The sequence below is a fragment of the Gouania willdenowi genome, chromosome 10 (assembly GCF_900634775.1).
Source record: "Gouania willdenowi chromosome 10, fGouWil2.1, whole genome shotgun sequence".
NCBI classification, from domain to species: domain Eukaryota; kingdom Metazoa; phylum Chordata; class Actinopteri; order Blenniiformes; family Gobiesocidae; genus Gouania; species Gouania willdenowi.
The window spans coordinates 9,909,244-9,930,863 of record NC_041053.1 but is presented as its reverse complement, the minus strand read 5'-3'; the positions used below and the strand labels follow the sequence as shown (position 1 = coordinate 9,930,863).

The 21,620-nt window shown below is 39.5% G+C and overlaps 2 protein-coding genes across 2 annotated transcripts; both read left to right on the top strand.

The window, feature by feature from the left end:
- Positions 1-277: 277 nt before the first annotated feature.
- LOC114470702 (homeodomain-interacting protein kinase 3-like) lies at positions 278-1,707 on the top strand. The gene is made up of 6 exons (XM_028459048.1): positions 278-439; positions 532-708; positions 826-1,007; positions 1,130-1,253; positions 1,383-1,481; positions 1,591-1,707. Exons 1-6 carry the CDS (start codon positions 278-280, stop codon positions 1,705-1,707), a joined length of 861 nt encoding a protein of 286 aa, XP_028314849.1.
- A 16,962-nt stretch (positions 1,708-18,669) lies between these two features.
- On the top strand, positions 18,670-20,109 carry LOC114470701 (homeodomain-interacting protein kinase 3-like). Its single transcript, XM_028459045.1, has 6 exons — positions 18,670-18,842; positions 18,935-19,111; positions 19,229-19,410; positions 19,533-19,656; positions 19,786-19,905; positions 19,993-20,109. The coding sequence occupies exons 1-6, from the start codon at positions 18,678-18,680 to the stop codon at positions 20,107-20,109; spliced, it is 885 nt and encodes a 294-aa protein (XP_028314846.1). The 5' UTR covers positions 18,670-18,677.
- The last annotated feature ends 1,511 nt before the right edge of the window (positions 20,110-21,620 follow it).

Here is a 21,620-nt window from a genome sequence, read left to right as displayed (position 1 = left end):
CATTAAGTATGGACAAATGAACTTAAAGTACTTAATACTGTATTTAACTAGTTTTGAAGTATCCGTACTTTATTATTATTCTTGCTGGATATTTTTACCATTACGTTTCTATTGATGCCCTTGTTACTCAGGACTTTTTCTTTTGGCCTTTTTTTCTAACGCAAACTTTAGAAGTGACAGTACAGAACAAGATTTCCTTCTTTGATTGATTATTAGTGTTAAAATACTGAATACTAACCTTGTGCCCTGTCTATCCACTTTGACAGCACATCCTCTAATGGTAGGCCATGCCCTGCACAGCCCCTCCACTCGGTACACAATCCTGGAGGTTATTGGAGAAGGTAGCTTTGGGAAAGTTGTCGAGTGTCGTGCTCACAACAGCAGCAAATTGGTGGCAGTAAAAATCCTAAAGAAGTATTTTCAAAATGTGGAGGACGAAGTAAGTGTTTGGTGCCTTCAACAGAACTTTAACTATGAATTTTTGGGGTAAAGTGATCAAGATGATCTAATTGTCCTTTTTTTCCCCTCTAGCTGTCAGTGTTGAAGACCATCAGCTCTCTGAATGCTGATCACTTCAATCTGGTGACATTTTATGAGCAGTTTGAAAACCTGGGCAATAAGTGCCTCGTCTTTGAGCTGTTGGACGTGGATTTGCTCCACCTGGTCCGTTCATTAAACGTCAACTTCATCCGTCCTATTGCAAAGCAGGTATGAATCTTTTTATTACTTGCTGATCAATTAAGAAAGCCATGAGTTCAAACCTGAGCTTAAACAGCTCCATAAGAGGAACTCCATTCTTATCCTTTTCTCATTGTGTCCCTGCAGCTGATGGTGGCATTACAGGGACTGAAAGCTGTAAAAATAATGCACAATGACATCAAGCCAAACAACATCATGATGGTCAACATTGATGACAGTTCATTTAGCGTAAAGCTAATTGATTTTGGAGTGGCTTCTCCCATTTCTGCCGCCACGCCCGGGCTCAGAATTCAACCAACCGGCTACAGGTATGAGGGTGTCACCCTGAACAACTTCTGGATTTTTGTAACAAATCTGTGTTATTATAGTGTTGGTACTTAATGCTAAGATTTAGAGTTCTAAAGTGTCTTTCATTAATTTTGCTTCACAGGGCCCCAGAGATTTGTCTTGGCCTTCCTTACTCGGGGGCCATTGACATGTGGGGAGCGGGCTGCACGCTGGCATTCCTCTTCCTTAATGACAACCTCTTTCCTGTCCACTGCGAATACCTCATGGTAGGTCGTCTTTTTTATACATCATCCCTTCAATCATTTAATTACCTACATTCTCTTTTTCACATGTACACAGGTATAGATAGTCTTGACGACCTGCCCCTAATGTGTGCAACTGTGTTCTTTCTGCAGATGCAGAGCATGGTGGAGATGCTGGGAATGCCATCAAAACAACAGCTCCAATTTGGCCTTTACAGCAAGAAGTTCTTTTGTCATGAGGTGGATGAATTGGTCACAAGATGGAGGTTGCTGGTTAAAACATAGTTTTTATTGTTGTTGAACCTTGATTGTTGCCCTAAACGTATCTTAAACCCCTTTTATTGTCATTGTGTTTCCTCAGACACCAGAAGAGTACAAGTCTAGGAACAGAACAAAAGCTGAGGAGTGGCCCGAATATCGTCCACATTTGTCATCATTAGATGACCTGCTCTATGTAAGTGTTCTCTATGATATTTGAGTTCAAATACTTAGAGATCTCTTCTTTAAAATGTAACCTACTTTAGACATGCGTTTATAAGCTGAATTTACTCACTGTTTCTTTTTTGTTAACATGAGCAAGAGAGGTATGAACTTGTGTATTGACCTAACGCTCTATATTTTTATTAATCCAGATGACTGAACTATGGCACAATGAGACAATCGAAGACAGGAAGGCCTTCATCGAGTTCCTGAAAGAACTCTTGAATCTGGATGGGGAAGAGAGAATCTCTCCCACTGATGCTCTTCAGCATCCCTACATTACGGGGTCATACCTGAGCCAGGAGCCAGACAGCAGAGAACAGTGAGTAACTGCACTGTTTAAGCATTCGTGCACATGGAAATCAACTTGTTGTTCTTTTGAATTTTATACTAATCTTTTTAAATTTTCCTCTAGTCAAACCGAGGCACAGGTCATTGAGTCACATTCACCCGAAGTCTGGGATGACGAGTACCCCGTTTCTCATGAAAACGACAAAGTTGGACTCATTGAGGCACATTCACCCGAAGTCTGGGATGACGAGTACCCCGTTTCTCATGAAAACGACAAAGTTGGACTCATCGAGGCACATTCACCTGAAGACTGGGATGCCGAGTACCCCATATTTAATGAAAACGGCAAATGTGGACTCATTGAGGCACATTCACCCGAAGTCTGGGATGACAAGTACCCCGTTTCTCATGAAAACGACAAAGTTGGACTCATTGAGGCACATTCACCCGAAGTCTGGGATGACGAGTACCCCATTTCTCATGAAAACGACAAAGTTGGACTCATCGAGGCACATTCGCCCGAAGTCTGGGATGACGAGTACCCCATTTCTCATGAAAACGACAAAGTTGGACTCATCGAGGCACATTCACCCGAAGTCTGGGATGACGAGTACCCCATTTCTCATGAAAACGACAAAGTTGGACTCATTGAGGCACATTCACCCGAAGTCTGGGATGACGAGTACCCCGTTTCTCATGAAAACGACAAAGTTGGACTCATTGAGGCACATTCACCTGAAGACTGGGATGCCGAGTACCCCATATTTAATGAAAACGGCAAATGTGGACTCATTGAGGCACATTCACCTGAAGACTGGGATGCGAGTACCACATATTTAATGAAAACGGCAAATGTGGACTCATTGAGGCACATTCACCCGAAGTCTGGGATGACGAGTACCCCGTTTCTCATGAAAACGACAAAGTTGGACTCATTGAGGCACATTCACCTGAAGACTGGGATGCCGAGTACCACATATTTAATGAAAACAGCAAATGTGGACTGATGGAGGCACATTCACCCCAAGTCTGGGATGACGAGTACTCCGTTTCTCATGAAACGACAAAGTTGGACTCATTGAGGCACATTCACCTGAAGTCTGGGATGACGAGTACCCCGTTTCTCATGAAAACGACAAAGTTGGACTCATTGAGGCACATTCACCTGAAGTCTGGGATGACGAGTACCCCGTTTCTCGTGAAAACGACAAAGTTGGACTCATTGAGGCACATTCACCTGAAGTCTGGGATGACGAGTACCCCGTTTCTCATGAAAACGACAAAGTTGGACTCATTGAGGCACATTCACCTGAAGACTGGGATGCAGAGTACCCCATATTTAATGAAAACAGCAAATGTGGACTGATGGAGGCACATTCACCCGAAGTCTGGGATGACGAGTACTCCGTTTCTCATGAAAACGACAAAGTTGGACTCATTGAGGCACATTCACACGAAGTCTGGGATGACGAGTACCCCGTTTCTCATGAAAACGACAAAGTTGGACTCATTGAGGCACATTCACCTGAAGACTGGGATGCCGAGTACCACATATTTCATGAAAACGGCAAATGTGGACTCATTGAGGCACATTCACCTGAAGTCTGGGATGACGAGTACCCCGTTTCTCGTGAAAACGACAAAGTTGGACTCATTGAGGCACATTCACCTGAAGTCTGGGATGACGAGTACCCCGTTTCTCATGAAACGACAAAGTTGGACTCATTGAGGCACATTCACCTGAAGTCTGGGATGATGAGTACCCCGTTTCTCATGAAAACGACAAAGTTGGACTCATTGAGGCACATTCACCTGAAGTCTGGGATGACGAGTACCCCGTTTCTCATGAAAACGACAAAGTTGGACTCATTGAGGCACATTCACCTGAAGACTGGGATGCCGAGTACCCCATATTTCATGAAAACGGCAAATGTGGACTCATTGAGGCACATTCACCTGAAGTCTGGGATGACGAGTACCCCGTTTCTCGTGAAAACGACAAAGTTGGACTCATTGAGGCACATTCACCTGAAGTCTGGGATGATGAGTACCCCGTTTCTCATGAAAACGACAAGTTGGACTCATTGAGGCACATTCACCTGAAGTCTGGGATGACGAGTACCCCGTTTCTCGTGAAAACGACAAAGTTGGACTCATTGAGGCACATTCACCTGAAGTCTGGGATGACGAGTACCCCGTTTCTCATGAAAACGACAAAGTTGGACTCATTGAGGCACATTCACCTGAAGTCTGGGATGACGAGTACCCCGTTTCTCATGAAAACGACAAAGTTGGACTCATTGAGGCACATTCACCTGAAGACTGGGATGCCGAGTACCACATATTTCATGAAAACGGCAAATGTGGACTCATTGAGGCACATTCACCTGAAGTCTGGGATGACGAATACCCCGTTTCTCGTGAAAACGACAAAGTTGGACTCATTGAGGCACATTCACCTGAAGTCTGGGATGACGAGTACCCCGTTTCTCATGAAAACGACAAAGTTGGACTCATTGAGGCACATTCACCTGAAGTCTGGGATGACGAGTACCCCGTTTCTCGTGAAAACGACAAAGTTGGACTCATTGAGGCACATTCACCTGAAGTCTGGGATGACGAGTACCCCGTTTCTCATGAAAACGACAAAGTTGGACTCATTGAGGCACATTCACCTGAAGTCTGGGATGACGAGTACCCCGTTTCTCATGAAAACGACAAAGTTGGACTAATTGAGGCACATTCACCTGAAGACTGGGATGCAGAGTACCCCATATTTAATGAAAACAGCAAATGTGGACTCATTGAGGCACATTCACCTGAAGACTGGGATGACAAGTACCCCGTTTCTCATGAAAACGACAAATGTGGACTCATTGAGGCACATTCACCCGAAGTCTGGGATGACGAGTACCCCGTTTCTCATTAAAACGACAAAGTTGGACTCATTGAGGCACATTCACCTGAAGACTGGGATGCAGAGTACCCCATATTTAATGAAAACAGCAAATGTGGACTGATGGAGGCACATTTGCCTGAGGATTGGGATGCTGTGTACCCTGTTTTAAATAAAATTGTGGCATATTAACCCAAAGATTGCAGTACCGAGTACCCTCTCTCATGCAATTGGCATAATTTTGCGACATTTTTACAATAAACATTTATGACTTACCTGCTTTGTTAATGTTTTCATAGTTTTGACCCCTTTCTCAAACATTTTTTTCTCAGCTTTTTGGGGAAGTACCTGACATTGAAGTGTGCTAAATGTTCTGCAGAGCTGCTAAAAGTCCTGGATAGAAGTGAAGAGGGGCATTGCCCAATACATGTCGGCCTGAAAAACTAATTCCAAACACCAACATGGTAGCATGATCTCAGCTTCCTCCTATAGTTACCAGAGGTCCATGTGGCCTTTGTCCCAGCTATTCACCTCACGCAATGCTTCAACAATAATGCCACTGATACAATAACAGATCATATATTTAGAATTGGTAAAACATTTGTGATGGAATAAAATCTGACAAAATATTATTGATTAATGAACAGTAGTGATCATTTTGACTCTGTTCATAATCATTTTCCTACTGAAAATAATTAAAAGGGTTGGTGATGGGTGATCTAAAAAAAAAAAAAAAAAAACTACACACCAAAATAATAAAGATCCTCTGCTCTCTACTTGGATGAATTATTCACAGTCAAACTCAAGCTTTAAAGAAGACCAGCACATGATGCCAAACCTTCTGAGTCCAATTTCTCACAGCAACGGAATCAAGAGTGAAAATCCTCCTTATGTACTCCAGTCCAGCTGATTGTCAACAACTCACAGCCATGCTCAACTCTACAGGTGCAGCAGATCTCCCTGTTTGGCATGATGAGCTGGACATGGCTGTGCACTTTGTGCCAATCTGTAACAGTATGGTAAATCCCCCAATAGATCCCCTGGAATTATGAAACTGTTACGGCAAAATTTGCGGTTGACCTAATTTGGAGACATGATTTATTGCTCTGGTTGAGTGATGGAGTCCAGGCGAAGCATTGATGATTTTATAAAAAAGGTTTATTATAAAACTAAGTAAAAAAAGTACAAAGATGGACAAAATTAGTGACCACCCGGGCGGACGTCCGATGATCGAGAGCCGCTCTGTCTAACAGTTGCAAGCTTAAGCTTTTATACAGATGTGAGAAAAGGTCCCAACCCTGAAAGAAAGAAAAGGAGGGAGTCAGATGCTCCCACAGTGGAAATGTTGGAGGATGATGAAGACGTGTATATTATGAGGAAGATTGGGCGCCAGTCTTATCTATCCTTGATAGTGTGTGCGTTCGTGTATATCTGCATGTGAGTTTGAGTTTTGGCCCTCAGCAGAGACTCTGTGTGTATGAGTACAATACGATCTGTACTGTTTAATCTAACATGATTCAGCTGTTCAAAAGTGCAAAGAGTAATGGAGTCATCATGTATTAAAACATGACAAATTGTACACATGAACATACATTTGACGATATGATGATGAATATAAAAATCCGCCACAACAAAACCTTTTGGCCTCAGTAAAAGCTAACCAACAATTTGATCTTATTTCAAATTTTGTTGGGATTTTCCTACATGGAAACATCAGAGTGAAAGAATCTTGACAAAAAAATTGCAAATATGGCAAAAGCTGCATTTGTTTGCACTAGACAAATGTTTTATCAAGACCTTAATGTACTTTGCCACCATGTAGACCCCCACGTGTGTGAATGTGGACAGAAAAATAGAAACGTGGAGAACGATTAAAGACAGATTCACTCAAATTCAGCCAAACATTGGCTCATCCATCTTATTTAAGTTGTAGTGAGTTGTATTTCACAGTTTCAGGGTGATCAATATGCTGTACTACTGCGATACGTTCAATTAAGACTTGGACTTTCTTTATTCAAACTTCATTCAAACTTGAACTTTACAGTACAGATAACAATGAAATGTCGTTGCGTTGGCTCATATTGCAGGATAAAAACAGCAGCAACATAACAAATTTACATAAATGTTTGGTCAACTTATTTTTCTAAAACAAAGAAAAAATAGGTTTATTACTAAAAATGCCAGTTGGTTAAATTATTAGATGAATCAAACAAGTGATAATTCTGAAAAAGATGTTTTCTTATTGTTGTTTTTTTTCATTATATATTACTCCTCAACAGGATAGGTAAAATTCTGAGAAAAATTCCCTTGTAGGGCTAAACTGCATATGACATTACATTATTATGTTTTTTTAAGTGTGGAGGAGTAGGGGGGTACATGGTTTTATAGGTTAAATGTCTGAAGCGGTACGGGACTGTGAAAAGTTTGGAAGCCACTGTCCTATGTAATATTTTGGATTTTCATGCTCAGGGTTGCGAGTTCGAGTCCCGGTTACCTGATTTTCTGTGTTGTTTTTGCTCAACTATTTTCCTATTATAGTGTTCTTTGGGTTTAGAGGTTTAAACCCAGTCCCTGTTTCGTCAGTGTTTTTACTATGGTTAGGTAAAAATGCAATACAAGATAGAGGAATTATTTAATTCAGAATTTAAATCGGAACAAACCAGCCACCTAATTCAGATTTAGGTTTAATTTGGAATACAATTTGCATTAGGAATTAAATTTTTAAAGATGATTTAACTTTTATTCTGAATTAATGAGGAATGAAAGCTCCCATGTAACATTGCCAGTGACAAAAAAATAAAAAATAAAAAATAATAACAAGAGAGAGGATTTAGGTCTGATTTATGTTGTTGTTTTTTCCTCTACCTGGATGAACGTCCAGTCCAAGTGATGAACTTCTCCTTTGTCGTTCTGAGCTTCCTCCTCTGCTGGACTCATCTTCACCCTTCTCCTCTTCATCCACAACCTGTGGTTCCTCTGTGTAGAGCTTCTTAGATAGAGACGTGGATATCCTGGACCAGTGGGGATCAGAGGACCATGATGTATTCTGATTGGACATAGAATATGGGCGTTGTGGGTGATCTGGTTGCAGAGACGAGGTGAGATCAGCAGAGTGAGACTGGTTGTTAGTGAGCCGATGAAGAGAGGACACGTAGTCATCATCAGAGTGTCTTTTAGAAAAGTCTGAAAGTAATTATTAATATTAATTAACAAATAAAAACAGCTGAAAAAATGTTTACTTTAAATAAAAAACCAACCATGCAGGGGAGATGTTTTTATTTCTTCTGCAGCAATGTGTGGGTAGGGATTTGAGTAGGTCTCCATCCTCTGTTAAACAAATGGACATTTATTCAACAATAATAGAAAAAAAGAGTTAATGTACCCGTCGTTCTTTAGTTATTCCGTTTTAAAACCAAATCAAAATAACAAATATTGTGGTTATGTTGTTTTACTGATTTAAAACCAAAACAGAAATACAGGAAAAACCAAACAACAGATAAGCAGCGTTTTCCAGTTCTTTTTCTTTATTTAATCATTTTCTAAAAACTTGTTCTGTTTGTGTAATATTTAATATTTACGGGGAAATGAGAGTGAGAACTGAAGCCCGCGGCACCTGGTTTCCATCTGCAGGTCCTGGGACCAGGTCTCCACACACAATAGGACTGTTTAGGATTGATTTCATCAGTTTTCTGTGGATGTTTTAGCTCGTAAAAAGCTGCTCACGTTAATGTTTTGTTTCGCGGTGTTACGGTCCAAATAGTATCCAAATAAACTGGTGACTGGCTATTAACTGTGAGGCTGGCGTGAGGAACAATAGATGTTAGAACTTCTACCATTTGACACTTTTGCAAAAACAATTACAGATTTTTTTGAGGGCAGTAAAAATGTTTCTTTTGCACGTTATAAATACCGCTAACAGCAGCCGTCAACACACAAAGTTGATCACAAGAAACGAGGAGCACCAGTAGATTCATTACACCACCTCCGGTTCCACAGATGGACTTGTGCGTTGCTTTTTTTTATGTCCGGACTGGGAGCAAAAGTCCGCCCAGTCACCAGTTTATCTGGATACTACTTGGATCGTAACACTGTTCTGTAAACTTGGCAGATATTCACAGATTCAGACTTCCAGCATCAATAACTCTTTAACGAAACGTCATCGACACACAAATGATACCATCTGCCATCAGTGTGAGGTGGAAAACATGAAACAAGATCATTTTTATCAAACGCAGCAGAATAAAAGTCGTTCTGTGTGGTGAGATTAAAACATGAAGCTGTTGTCCTAGTTTCCCCGTAAATATCCAAATATCACACAAACAGAACCAGATTTGGTTTTAAAACAGAAAAACACTGCTTGTTTGGCTTTTGGTTTTTCTGTTTTCCTGTTTCTGGTTTAAAATTAATAAAACAAAAAAACAATCTGTTTTGGTTTTGAAACAAAATAACCAAAGAACGAAGGGTACATGGATTTTCAAATTTCATGAGGAATGTCTTTAATTTAAAGGTCCCATATCATGTTATTTTTCACCCATCTCCATTTGTTCTAAGAACCCCAAAAACATAGTATTTGAGGTTTATTTTCCCAAACTCGCCTGTTTTCCAGAGCTTTAGCCTCTGAAAGGTCACTTTCTGATCAACTCTACACAAACAGGTTGATTTGCAACCTACTTATGTATATGCATAAGTGGGTGTGTCTATAGACGGGACACTGACTTCCTCGTCCCCGCACGGTGACGTAGGGCCAGACGACGGACCACCCTTCTCCCGACCACTCTGTAGCCGAGCTCATGGGCGTGTCAGTTTACATGTCAATCACAGCAAAGAGCTTCCTGGAGGCGCGGCTTCTCCAGCTCAGTGCCGTGTCAAATTAGTCATCAAAGTGGGAACGCGTCATCAAATTGGAGCGAGGTGTTGGGCTCACCCTGCAGTAAGAAAGGAGCAAATCACCCTCTAACTAACGATTGAGGGAATCAATGAGAAAAACACTTTGTGCATGTGTATGAAGCCCATATAACACTTTGATCATGTTTAAAGCACAGAAAAGTAGATTTAGCTTAACATGGGCCCTACAACCCTCCTATTATCCTCAAATAGTACAAACACATTTTACCCTTGGGGTCAATCCGACCCCAGGGATATTTGCCTCCAGGAAATGATTTTCAGTTTTTGTGTCAGGCACAGCATGTGCCATGTATTAACTCAGAATTATCAATTCTGTATCTGCAGATGTGGAGATGTAAGGTCACACATAGACAAACAAGTTTATGATGGCTAAAACAGCTTGGGGTCAAATTGACCCCAGAGGAACACAAATGTGTGTAATTTAATCAATTCTACCCATTAAATTAGGAAAAGTCATGAAATATGAAGCAAAAAAAAAAAGTCAACTATTATTATTTTTTGAATGATAAACATTGAATGGGGTCAAATTGTAATAATAATAATAGGAGTGTTAAAAAAGGATTTTAAGGATTGTTTAGAGCAGTGGTTTTCAAACTTTTTAGGCTCAAGTACCCCCCTCTCTTACTTTTGAATCCAAGTACCCCCTTATGTCCGACTACTACATTTTGCTCAGAATTCTGTGAAAAAACAACTATAGATCATAATGATGGAATGAATGAGTGATAACGCATATTCTAAAGAATCTCATTTTGTAAATAAGTGGAAAGAAACAGTATTTAGTGCCTTCTGAATAGATTTATTTCTATAGTTTTTATCATTTATGGTCGTCTCTCACCTGATGTGGGACAAAGACTGACTTTTGTCTTTTCAGTTCATGTTCTAATTTTAGATCATTTCTATCATCATTTTGTGTGTTTTTGGTGTTATTTTGTGTATTGTGTTGTTGTTTGCCTGAGGAGTATTCCATAAAGGAGGGTGAACAAACTCTGAGTCTATCCATAAACTCTGGGTCAACATACCCCGCGATGGGAAACTCTGGGTATCTGATTCCATTACAGCTGGTATGAAGTGGGTCAATCAACCCTGAGTATGTAAACCTTGAGTTACTTACGTGCACACGCGCAATAAAAAGCCATCATCAATGGATCAGAGATTACTCGTGCTGCCATGGCAACCACCCGGAAGAGAGTGATTTATTCACCCCGATGGGTGAAATAAGCCGGTGTTTGAGGAATATGAGCCTGTTCTAAAGGTGCGTTCACACTGAAACACCTTCAGTGACTATAGTGGCTTAAATCACCCGTAATTAGTCACACTTTTGGTCGCTTCATCACTTTATTGCTTCAGTGACGTGATGAGCGGAGAATAATATGAATAAAATGTGTCTGATGAGATGTGGCAGCAGCATAGGATGGCTGCATAGAGTCCTCCTGTTACTATGGATATAAAGACAGTGACTGCCGCTTGATATTGCATCATTTATATTGATTTTTAATGTAATATTGTCGCCAGAGTCATCTCGACGTCCTAAAAATATGTCATGAAAAAAAGACTGAAGTGGCACACGAACCCTTGACCCTATGTTTCCAAGAGCAGCGTCACAATTCACTGCTCCATCATAACTTCAAAGATACATAATCTACAGATTTAACTGTATAACAATATAAAACACTACTGAGGATGCTGCCCCCTCGACCCGGAAACGGCTAAGCGGGAGAAGATAGATGGATGGATGGAATATAAAAACAACAATCAAGCCTTAAAAGTGGATTCATTTAAATTTTCATCTCCTCCTTTACATTCTCCACAGGTTTGTATCCAGGGAACTTTACTACAGACATCAGTAGATGTTTTAATGCAGATCAACCTCTCAGTGACTTTCACTTAATGATCTACATCCACAATGTTATAAAGAAAACTACCGTTTGCACAGAAAACCCCCAAAAAAAACATAAAGCAACACAACATTAGTAATGATGTGAACACGTCTGTGGTGTGTGATGTTACTAATGTATTTCAGAGAAAAGTTATAAGGTTAATTAAAGTGTTCAAAAACGGTGTTCAGGTGGGCGGAGCCAGGTAGAAACCCAGGGTTTCTTTGATAAAACCTGCCAGCGACCAGGTTTAGTTCACGGACAATGTTACCATGGTAACATAACTCAGAGAAGAACATACATCGCGTTTAGGAATGGGATAGGATGAATTTCCCTCATTTGAGCCCAAATATACTCAGAGTTTGAACATAACCCACTTTATGGAATAGCCCTCTGTTATTTTTATTATTCAGTATATTCTTCTCCTATTTTGTGTGTTTTTGTTGTCGTTTTTGCATGTTGTTGGTATTATTTAAATGATTCTCCCTCAGTGTGTGTGTTTTTGGTGTTGTTTGATTAATAATTATGTTGATTTGTCTGTTGCTCTGTTATTTTGGTGTATTTTGAAGTGATTTTGTGTATTTTCCACTTATTTAGCGTGTCTTTGTAGTCGTTTTTTGTGTGTGCTGGCAATAGGGTGGATTTTTCTCTCTTAGTGTGTGTGTGTGTGTTTTTGGTGTCATTGTGTAGATTTTGTTGTTGTTTGCCTGTTGTTTTTATTATTCAGTATATTTTGTGAGTCAAAGGTCAAGGTTTGGCACTCACAGGGAACGTATTGGCTCTCTCAGATCGTTGCTGTGTTGTATGCTCACCCTAATCAGTTTCATTTCAGCGTTGCGGGCCTGCAGCTCTCTGAGAGTGTCCTGAGCTTCTGCAAACTGGTGCAGAAGCTGCTGGTTGTACTGGTGAGCTCGATGTTTCTCTGTCCCTCAGCTCCATCCAGCGCTGCTGCAGCGGATTCACTCTGCTGCACAGGCACAAGGACAAATATCAGCCTCTCAGTGACCGGACACAATGTCATCTGTAGTGTTTAAAAAAAACTCTAAACCACGGGTGTCCAACTCATTTTAGTTCAGGGGCCAAATACGGATACGTTTGATCTGAAGTGGGCCGCAGAGGTTGGGAATCAAACAATTTAAACATTAGTGAGAGTTGCATATAAATTGTATAAAAGGTATGTTGTTTATACCAGCTATTCTCAACTGGTAGGTCGGTACTTAAAAGTGGGTCGCGGACCTGTACTGGGTGGGTCGCAGACAGCTGGTCAAAAATAAATAAATACTTAATGTTTCATGTTGGACTTTTCTTTTATTTTGAATGAAACGTTTCTTTTGACAGGAATGCTGTAAAATGCATGTTGCACAGGAAAATTAATAGATTTGTCTTAAAAAAAAGATTATATATGTGTGTTTTCAACAGCTTTTTTTGAAAAACTAAAAAAAAAAGTGGGTCGCGATTTAATGACCGTGGCAAAATGTGGGTCCCAGGGTGAGACCAGTTGAGAATCCCTGGTCTATACGACACCAACAATATCCAAACAATAGGTGACAGGTAGTGACTACTGGAATATTTATTTAATTTGGAGAAATTTTGTCAAATAATTTGCGGATTGGGCAGGATTAGGTTTCTTTCAACAATGTCAGAGTAAAAATGACTTCCATCGTGTTATATATATGTATTGGAAAACTGTGAACCCCTGCAAATATTGTAGAACTTCAGTGTATATGTAACAAATTAGATAAAACTCCACTTGACAGTTCTACTTTCAAATAAATCTGTTGAAATGTTATTTATTTATTATGATGATACAGTGATTTAAAATTACTTCCATTTCTGCTTAAATAATTCCCATGAAAAGTTTCTGTTGTTTGAATATTGTCAAATTTTAGTGCACAATATTGCTAAATATTTCTTTCATAAAAATGTTGGTCTGGACCACTTGAAATCCAACTGACCAATGCTCTAAAACCGGTGTGTCAAATTTATTTTAGTTCAGGGGCCAAATACAGACCAGTTTGATCTCAAGTGGGCCTCAGATTTTATGCGGGAAACTGTAAGAAACCGACAATATCCAAGCAATAAGTGACAGATATCAGGATCTTTACTTTAAATTTCCTACCTTTTGTGACATATTTATACTTAATTAAGGCAAATATTGTCTCAAAATTTTTTTCAACAGTTTAACATTAAAAGATTAATATTTTTTATTATAAATCAATATATAGGAAATCTAGAGACTTTTGATAAATGATCAACAAAAAATGATCAAAATCATCTGAAAGAGTTTGGCATCATTTTCTCCATTGTGGAGAATTATTTGGCAATATTTTACTGCTTAGAAAAAGTAGAAATCAGTACAATAAAAAAGAGAAAGCAAAGTGTCATTTATTCATGGTTGTGTTGTGTGTATTTATTGTAGATTTTTAGCGTGTTTTAACAATAAATATTTAAATACATTATAATTAGAGGCGCCTTTCAGGGTGTCCTTGGGTACCCTGAAAGGCACGCCCACTTTGACCAATCGTGAATAACTTTGAGATATCGCCTCAGGAGGGACCCAAGATCACACCCTCCAAATTTGGTAACAATTGGTTGTGCCAATTAAGATATATAAATATTCATTATTTGTAGCGCCCCCTAGTGGTCTACGTCATTCAAATTTGGCGCATACCCTCACAGTCACATGCCAACTAAGGATCTCAGATTTGGTGTTGATAGCATTTATTTTGACCGAGATATGCGCCAGTTTGTTTTTATAGCTAGCTAGAAAACTTTACTCGTTAATAATTTGCGCATAATTTACCCCGAACAAAATCATTTTGATAACTGTATATCATGTCCAGCTGAAGACTCTATGTGCCAAGTTTCACGCTGATTGGACAAAACCCCAAGGAGGATTTCGAAAAAGTAGGTTTTCCAGTTTTTGCAATTTTGAACCGAGAAAAGTTAGGCGGACATGGGCGTGGCCTATCCCAGGTAATTCAGTGCTATTCAAGGAATCTGTGGATACGAAGGTTTTAAATTTGCAACAAAAGGTGTGGGAGTTATTGGCCAAAACGCGTTGATCTTTGTTATAGCACCACCTGCTGGCGGATATAGGTGAATTTTGCATCCAAGGTCCCCTGGGGGTTTTGGACCCAACCACCAAAGGGCACCGCCCTACCTTGCACGGTTTATTCTGCAGCACCACTTTTACCAACGGAACTATAAAAGGTAAAAATTATAATAATAATAATCGGAACGATTACAATAGGGTTCCTTGCACCGTTGGTCCTAGGCCCCGCGGGCTTGGCCCCCTAATAATAATAATAATCGGAACGATTACAATAGGGTTCGCGGTTCCCTGTCCCCGGCTTGGCCCCCTAACTAAGCTGATTGAATAAAAAAAGTACTGAATAATAAGGACATCAGTAGAAATGTAAAATTATCCCCTAATTTTAGGGCGACCGTGGCTCAGGTGGTAGATCGAGAGGTTGGGGATTCGATCCCAGTACCTGACTATGTGTCGAAGTGTCCTTGGGCAAGACACTGAACCCTAAGTTGCTCCCAGTGGTCGACTAGCGCCTTGCATGGCAGTCCTGTCCCACTGGTGTGTGAATGTGAGAGTGATTGGGTGAATGAGCTGATATGTAAAGCGCTTTGAGACTGCTTCAGTGTGGTGATAAAGCGCTATATAAAATCAAGTCCATTTACCATTTACCCTAAAAAGAATACTCAAGTAAAGTACATTTCTGTGAAAATACTGGTCCGGTACAAAATTTAAGTACATTAACTTAATTTGTTCACACTGTATGTATACATGTACAATATAGGAAACACTTTGTTGACGTTACTTGAAAGTGAACGTTGCCGTGGCAGCAATATGTAAGAGAACCAAACAAAACTGAATCTTCAGTTGCTTCTCTCACTGCAAGTGGTTAAGTAGCAAAAGCTCTCTGAGTGTCTTTGTATCAAAAAGTAAAACAAGCATTTTTTGTGAAGTTTGAAAGGTTAAATAGTAAAGACCTGAGTGAGGAATGGCTGCTACAGGTAAGACAAAAATTACAGACAAAATATGATGATTAATTTTAATCTGCTAAGATAAAAGAACACTTTAGTCATTGAAGGAATCACTAGATTTTCTTTCAAAAAAAATAAAATAAATAAAAGTATGGATTATCCTTAGAAAATACATTAACTGTGGTTATAATATTGAGAAAATATTTCCCTTCAAAAACAAGTTTAATATCTTGTGTTGATGATACTGTTTGAAGCAGTTTGAGAGCTTTCACAGCCAAAGTGTGTACAGGCCTGCTATTTTTATTTGAATCCAAACTTTAGGAGTGACAGAACAAGATGTAATTTCCATGGTCTTAGTGTTGAAATACTGAACGCAATGATGAGTGTGACAGACTAAATGTATCATAGAATCTACTGAAACTATTTATCAGAAATTAAGCAATTGCAAAAAACTAAGCTGACAGCAGAGAAAAAGTACTGAGTAATAATAAGGGCATCAATCGAAATGTAGTGTAAAAAATATCTCAAAATAATATACTCAAGTAAAGTACATATACTTGAAAATATTAGTTAAGTACAGTGTTTAAGTACATTAACTTACTTTGTTCACACTGTATGTATACATGGACAATATAGGAAACAGTTTGTTGACATAACTTGAAAGTTGAATGGTTGCCGTGGCAGCAAGATGAAAGAGAACCAAACAATACCAGAATGTCAGTTGCTTCTCTCATTGCAAGTGGTTAAGTAGCAAAAGCTCTCTGAGTATCTTTGTATTAACAAGTAAAACAAACATTTTTGTGAAGTTTGAAAGGTTAAATAGTAAAGACCTGAGTGAGGAATGGCTGCTACAGGTAAGACAGTATTTACAGACAAAATATGAGGATGAATTTTAACCTGCTAAGATAAAAGAAAACTGTAGTCATTGAAGGAATCACTAGATTTCCTAGATCTTTAGAAAGTACTTTTACTCTGGTTTTAATATATTTATAAATATTTTTTCCTTAAATGATTTGTGTCAAGAGATAAAAAAAAAAAAACTGAGTGTTTAACTAATTGTGCTTTGTAATTGTTTATTTAATGTCTTTTTTAATCTCACCTAAAATTATCTGAGAAAAGCCCTCAACTTCAGGTATTTTCATTTATATTAATAACATTATTGTGGTTATTGTAGCTATTTACTATAATTCAGCTGTATTTGAGACTATAATCCCAACGGCTGCTGCTACCTTTAGTTCAGACCATCAGGGGAGAATATTGCTGTGTATTTTTGTCAATTTTCAAAGAATAAAAAAATAGAAATGAAATAAAACATCAGGTCCATATGAAGTGCTATAAGTTAACGCATCAAAAACAGTAACCAAACTTTTCTGAGCAATAACATCATTGAACACAGTCCGTGTAATTACACAGAACTTGTTGCTTTTTCTCTCCTTCAGATAATAACATTTATCCAGTGAGTTTTGTTCATTTGTCAGTCGTAGACATTCATTTTGGCTCTGAACCCTGTCATCATGTCCAGTGTGTACAGACAACACAGCGTGTTAGCATGTAGCAGCTAGCACTGTGCGAGTGTCCACGCTAGCCGCTACATGTTAGCATTGAGGTGGTACAAGAGGCTGCAAAAGGTCCAGTGATCAGCAAACTCTCTTTCTTGCACAATTTGAAAACAACTTGGCTTTTGTTTTCCATCTGGTGTTTTTACAAGCCAAAATTAACACCAAAGAAGCACACCTGTGTCCCGTCTTGTATTGTAGTCTGTGCATCAGTATTATGGGTATACCGGGAACACTTTAAATAACAAAGGCTCCGCTCTGTTAGGAGCGCAAAAAAAGCGATTAACGGCGTTATTTTTCTGTAATTATTTAATCAATCGCAATTAACGCGTTTAATTCCCATCCCTACATGTAATACATAAAAAAAAGTGTTTGACCTCAATGTTCACAGAATGGATGTGATATATCAGGAGGAGCTCCATGTATTAATACTTAATACTTTTTTTATAATTATTATTGTTAAATTATTGTTTTTTTGTTTTTTTTTTAGGTAACAGTTTGTTGACATTACTTGAAAGTTGAATGGTTGCCGTGGCAGCAAGATGAAAGAGAACCAAACAATTTTAGAACGTCAGTTGCTTCTCTCACTGCAAGTGGTCAAGTAGCAAAAGCTCTCTGAGTATCTTTGTATTAACAAGTAAAACAAACATTTTTTGTGAAGTTTGAAAGGTTAAATAGTAAAGACCTGAGTGAGGAATGGCTGCTGCAGGTAAGACAGTATTTACAGACAAAATATGAGGAGGAATTGTAATCTACTAAAATAAATAAAAAAAATAAAAAAAACACTGTAATCAGTGAAGGAATCACTAGATTTCCTTAAAGAATTACAGATTATCTATAGAAAATATGTTTGGAACACTTCGTGGGAGCTTTCAGAGCCAAAGATGTGTGTGCATGTCATACAAAATATAAGAGTGTTTGACCTAAATATTTTGAATAACTTTTACAGCAAAAATAAAATGCTCAGTGTACCAACAGAAAATGAGGATGTGCTACACATGCAGTCAATAGAGAGACAGGACTTCACATATATAGTGGATTTGCAGGCCTGCTTTTTCTTTAAAACCAAACTACAAGTAGATACTGTTGGGTTCTCTATCATCTTGCAGTTAGACAACCGTTCACTTTCAAATAACATCAATAAACTGTTTGCTATATTGTACATGCATACATTAAGTATGGACAAATGAACTTAAAGTACTTAATACTGTATTTAACTAGTTTTGAAGTATCCGTACTTTATTATTATTCTTGCTGGATATTTTTACCATTACGTTTCTATTGATGCCCTTGTTACTCAGGACTTTTTCTTTTGGCCTTTTTTTCTAACGCAAACTTTAGAAGTGACAGTACAGAACAAGATTTCCTTCTTTGATTGATTATTAGTGTTAAAATACTGAATACTAACCTTGTGCCCTGTCTATCCACTTTGACAGCACATCCTCTAATGGTAGGCCATGCCCTCCACAGCCCCTCCACTCGGTACACAATCCTGGAGTTTATCGGAGAAGGTAGCTTTGGGAAAGTTGCCAAGTGTCGTGCTCACAACAGCAGCAAATTGGTGGCAGTAAAAATCCTAAAGAAGACGTATTTTCAAAATGTGGAGGACGAAGCAAGTGTTTGGTGCCTTCAACAGAACTTTAACTATGAATTTTTGGGGTAAAGTGATGAAGATGATCTAATTGTCCTTTTTTTCCCCTCTAGCTGTCAGTGTTGAAGACCATCAGCTCTCTGAATGCTGACCACTTCAATCTGGTGACATTTTATGAGCAGTTTGAATACCTGGGCCATAAGTGCCTCGTCTTTGAGCTGTTGGACGTGGATTTGCTCCACCTGGTCCGTTCATTAAACGTCAACTTCATCCGTCCTATTGCAAAGCAGGTATGAATCTTTTTATTACTTGCTGATCAATTAAGAAAGCCATGAGTTCAAACCTGAGCTTAAACAGCTCCATAAGAGGAACTCCATTCTTATCCTTTTCTCATTGTGTCCCTGCAGCTGATGGTGGCATTACAGGGACTGAAAGCTGTAAAAATAATGCACAATGACATCAAGCCAAACAACATCATGATGGTCAACATTGATGACAGTTCATTTAGCGTAAAGCTAATTGATTTTGGAGTGGCTTCTCCCATTTCTGCCGCCACGCCCGGGCTCAGAATTCAACCAACCGGCTACAGGTATGAGGGTGTCACCCTGAACAACTTCTGGATTTTTGTAACAAATCTGTGTTATTATAGTGTTGGTACTTAATGCTAAGATTTAGAGTTCTAAAGTGTCTTTCATTAATTTTGCTTCACAGGGCCCCAGAGATTTGTCTTGGCCTTCCTTACTCGGGGGCCATTGACATGTGGGGAGCGGGCTGCACGCTGGCATTCCTCTTCCTTAATGACAACCTCTTTCCTGTCCACTGCGAATACCTCATGGTAGGTCGTCTTTTTTATACATCATCCCTTCAATCATTTAATTACCTACATTCTCTTTTTCACATGTACACAGGTATAGATAGTCTTGACGACCTGCCCCTAATGTGTGCAACTGTGTTCTTTCTGCAGATGCAGAGCATGGTGGAGATGCTGGGAATGCCATCAAAACAACAGCTCCAATTTGGCCTTTACAGCAAGAAGTTCTTTTGTCATGAGGTGGATGAATTGGTCACAAGATGGAGGTTGCTGGTAAAACATAGTTTTTATTGTTGTTGAACCTTGATTGTTGCCCTAAACGTATCTTAAACCCCTTTTATTGTCATTGTGTTTCCTCAGACACCAGAAGAGTACAAGTCTAGGAACAGAACAAAAGCTGAGGAGTGGCCCGAATATCGTCCACATTTGTCATCATTAGATGACCTGCTCTATGTAAGTGTTCTCTATGATATTTGAGTTCAAATACTTAGAGATCTCTTCTTTAAAATGTAACCTACTTTAGACATGCGTTTATAAGCTGAATTTACTCACTGTTTCTTTTTTGTTAACATGAGCAAGAGAGGTATGAACTTGTGTATTGACCTAACGCTCTATATTTTTATTAATCCAGATGACTGAACTATGGCACAATGAGACAATCGAAGACAGGAAGGCCTTCATCGAGTTCCTGAAAGAACTCTTGAATCTGGATGGGGAAGAGAGAATCTCTCCCACTGATGCTCTTCAGCATCCCTACATTACGGGGTCATACCTGAGCCAGGAGCCAGACAGCAGAGAACAGTGAGTAACTGCACTGTTTAAGCATTCGTGCACATGGAAATCAACTTGTTGTTCTTTTGAATTTTATACTAATCTTTTTAAATTTTTCCTCTAGTCAAACCGAGGCACAGGTCATTGAGTCACATTCACCCGAAGTCTGGGATGACGAGTACCCCGTTTCTCATGAAAACGACAAAGTTGGACTCATTGAGGCACATTCACCCGAAGTCTGGGATGACGAGTACCCCGTTTCTCATGAAAACGACAAAGTTGGACTCATCGAGGCACATTCACCTGAAGACTGGGATGCCGAGTACCCCATATTTAATGAAAACGGCAAATGTGGACTCATTGAGGCACATTCACCCGAAGTCTGGGATGACAAGTACCCCGTTTCTCATGAAAACGACAAAGTTGGACTCATTGAGGCACATTCACCCGAAGTCTGGGATGACGAGTACCCCATTTCTCATGAAAACGACAAAGTTGGACTCATCGAGGCACATTCGCCCGAAGTCTGGGATGACGAGTACCCCATTTCTCATGAAAACGACAAAGTTGGACTCATCGAGGCACATTCACCCGAAGTCTGGGATGACGAGTACCCCATTTCTCATGAAAACGACAAAGTTGGACTCATTGAGGCACATTCACCCGAAGTCTGGGATGACGAGTACCCCGTTTCTCATGAAAACGACAAAGTTGGACTCATTGAGGCACATTCACCTGAAGACTGGGATGCCGAGTACCCCATATTTAATGAAAACGGCAAATGTGGACTCATTGAGGCACATTCACCTGAAGACTGGGATGCCGAGTACCACATATTTAATGAAAACGGCAAATGTGGACTCATTGAGGCACATTCACCCGAAGTCTGGGATGACGAGTACCCCGTTTCTCATGAAAACGACAAAGTTGGACTCATTGAGGCACATTCACCTGAAGACTGGGATGCCGAGTACCACATATTTAATGAAAACAGCAAATGTGGACTGATGGAGGCACATTCACCCCAAGTCTGGGATGACGAGTACTCCGTTTCTCATGAAAACGACAAAGTTGGACTCATTGAGGCACATTCACCTGAAGTCTGGGATGACGAGTACCCCGTTTCTCATGAAAACGACAAAGTTGGACTCATTGAGGCACATTCACCTGAAGTCTGGGATGACGAGTACCCCGTTTCTCGTGAAAACGACAAAGTT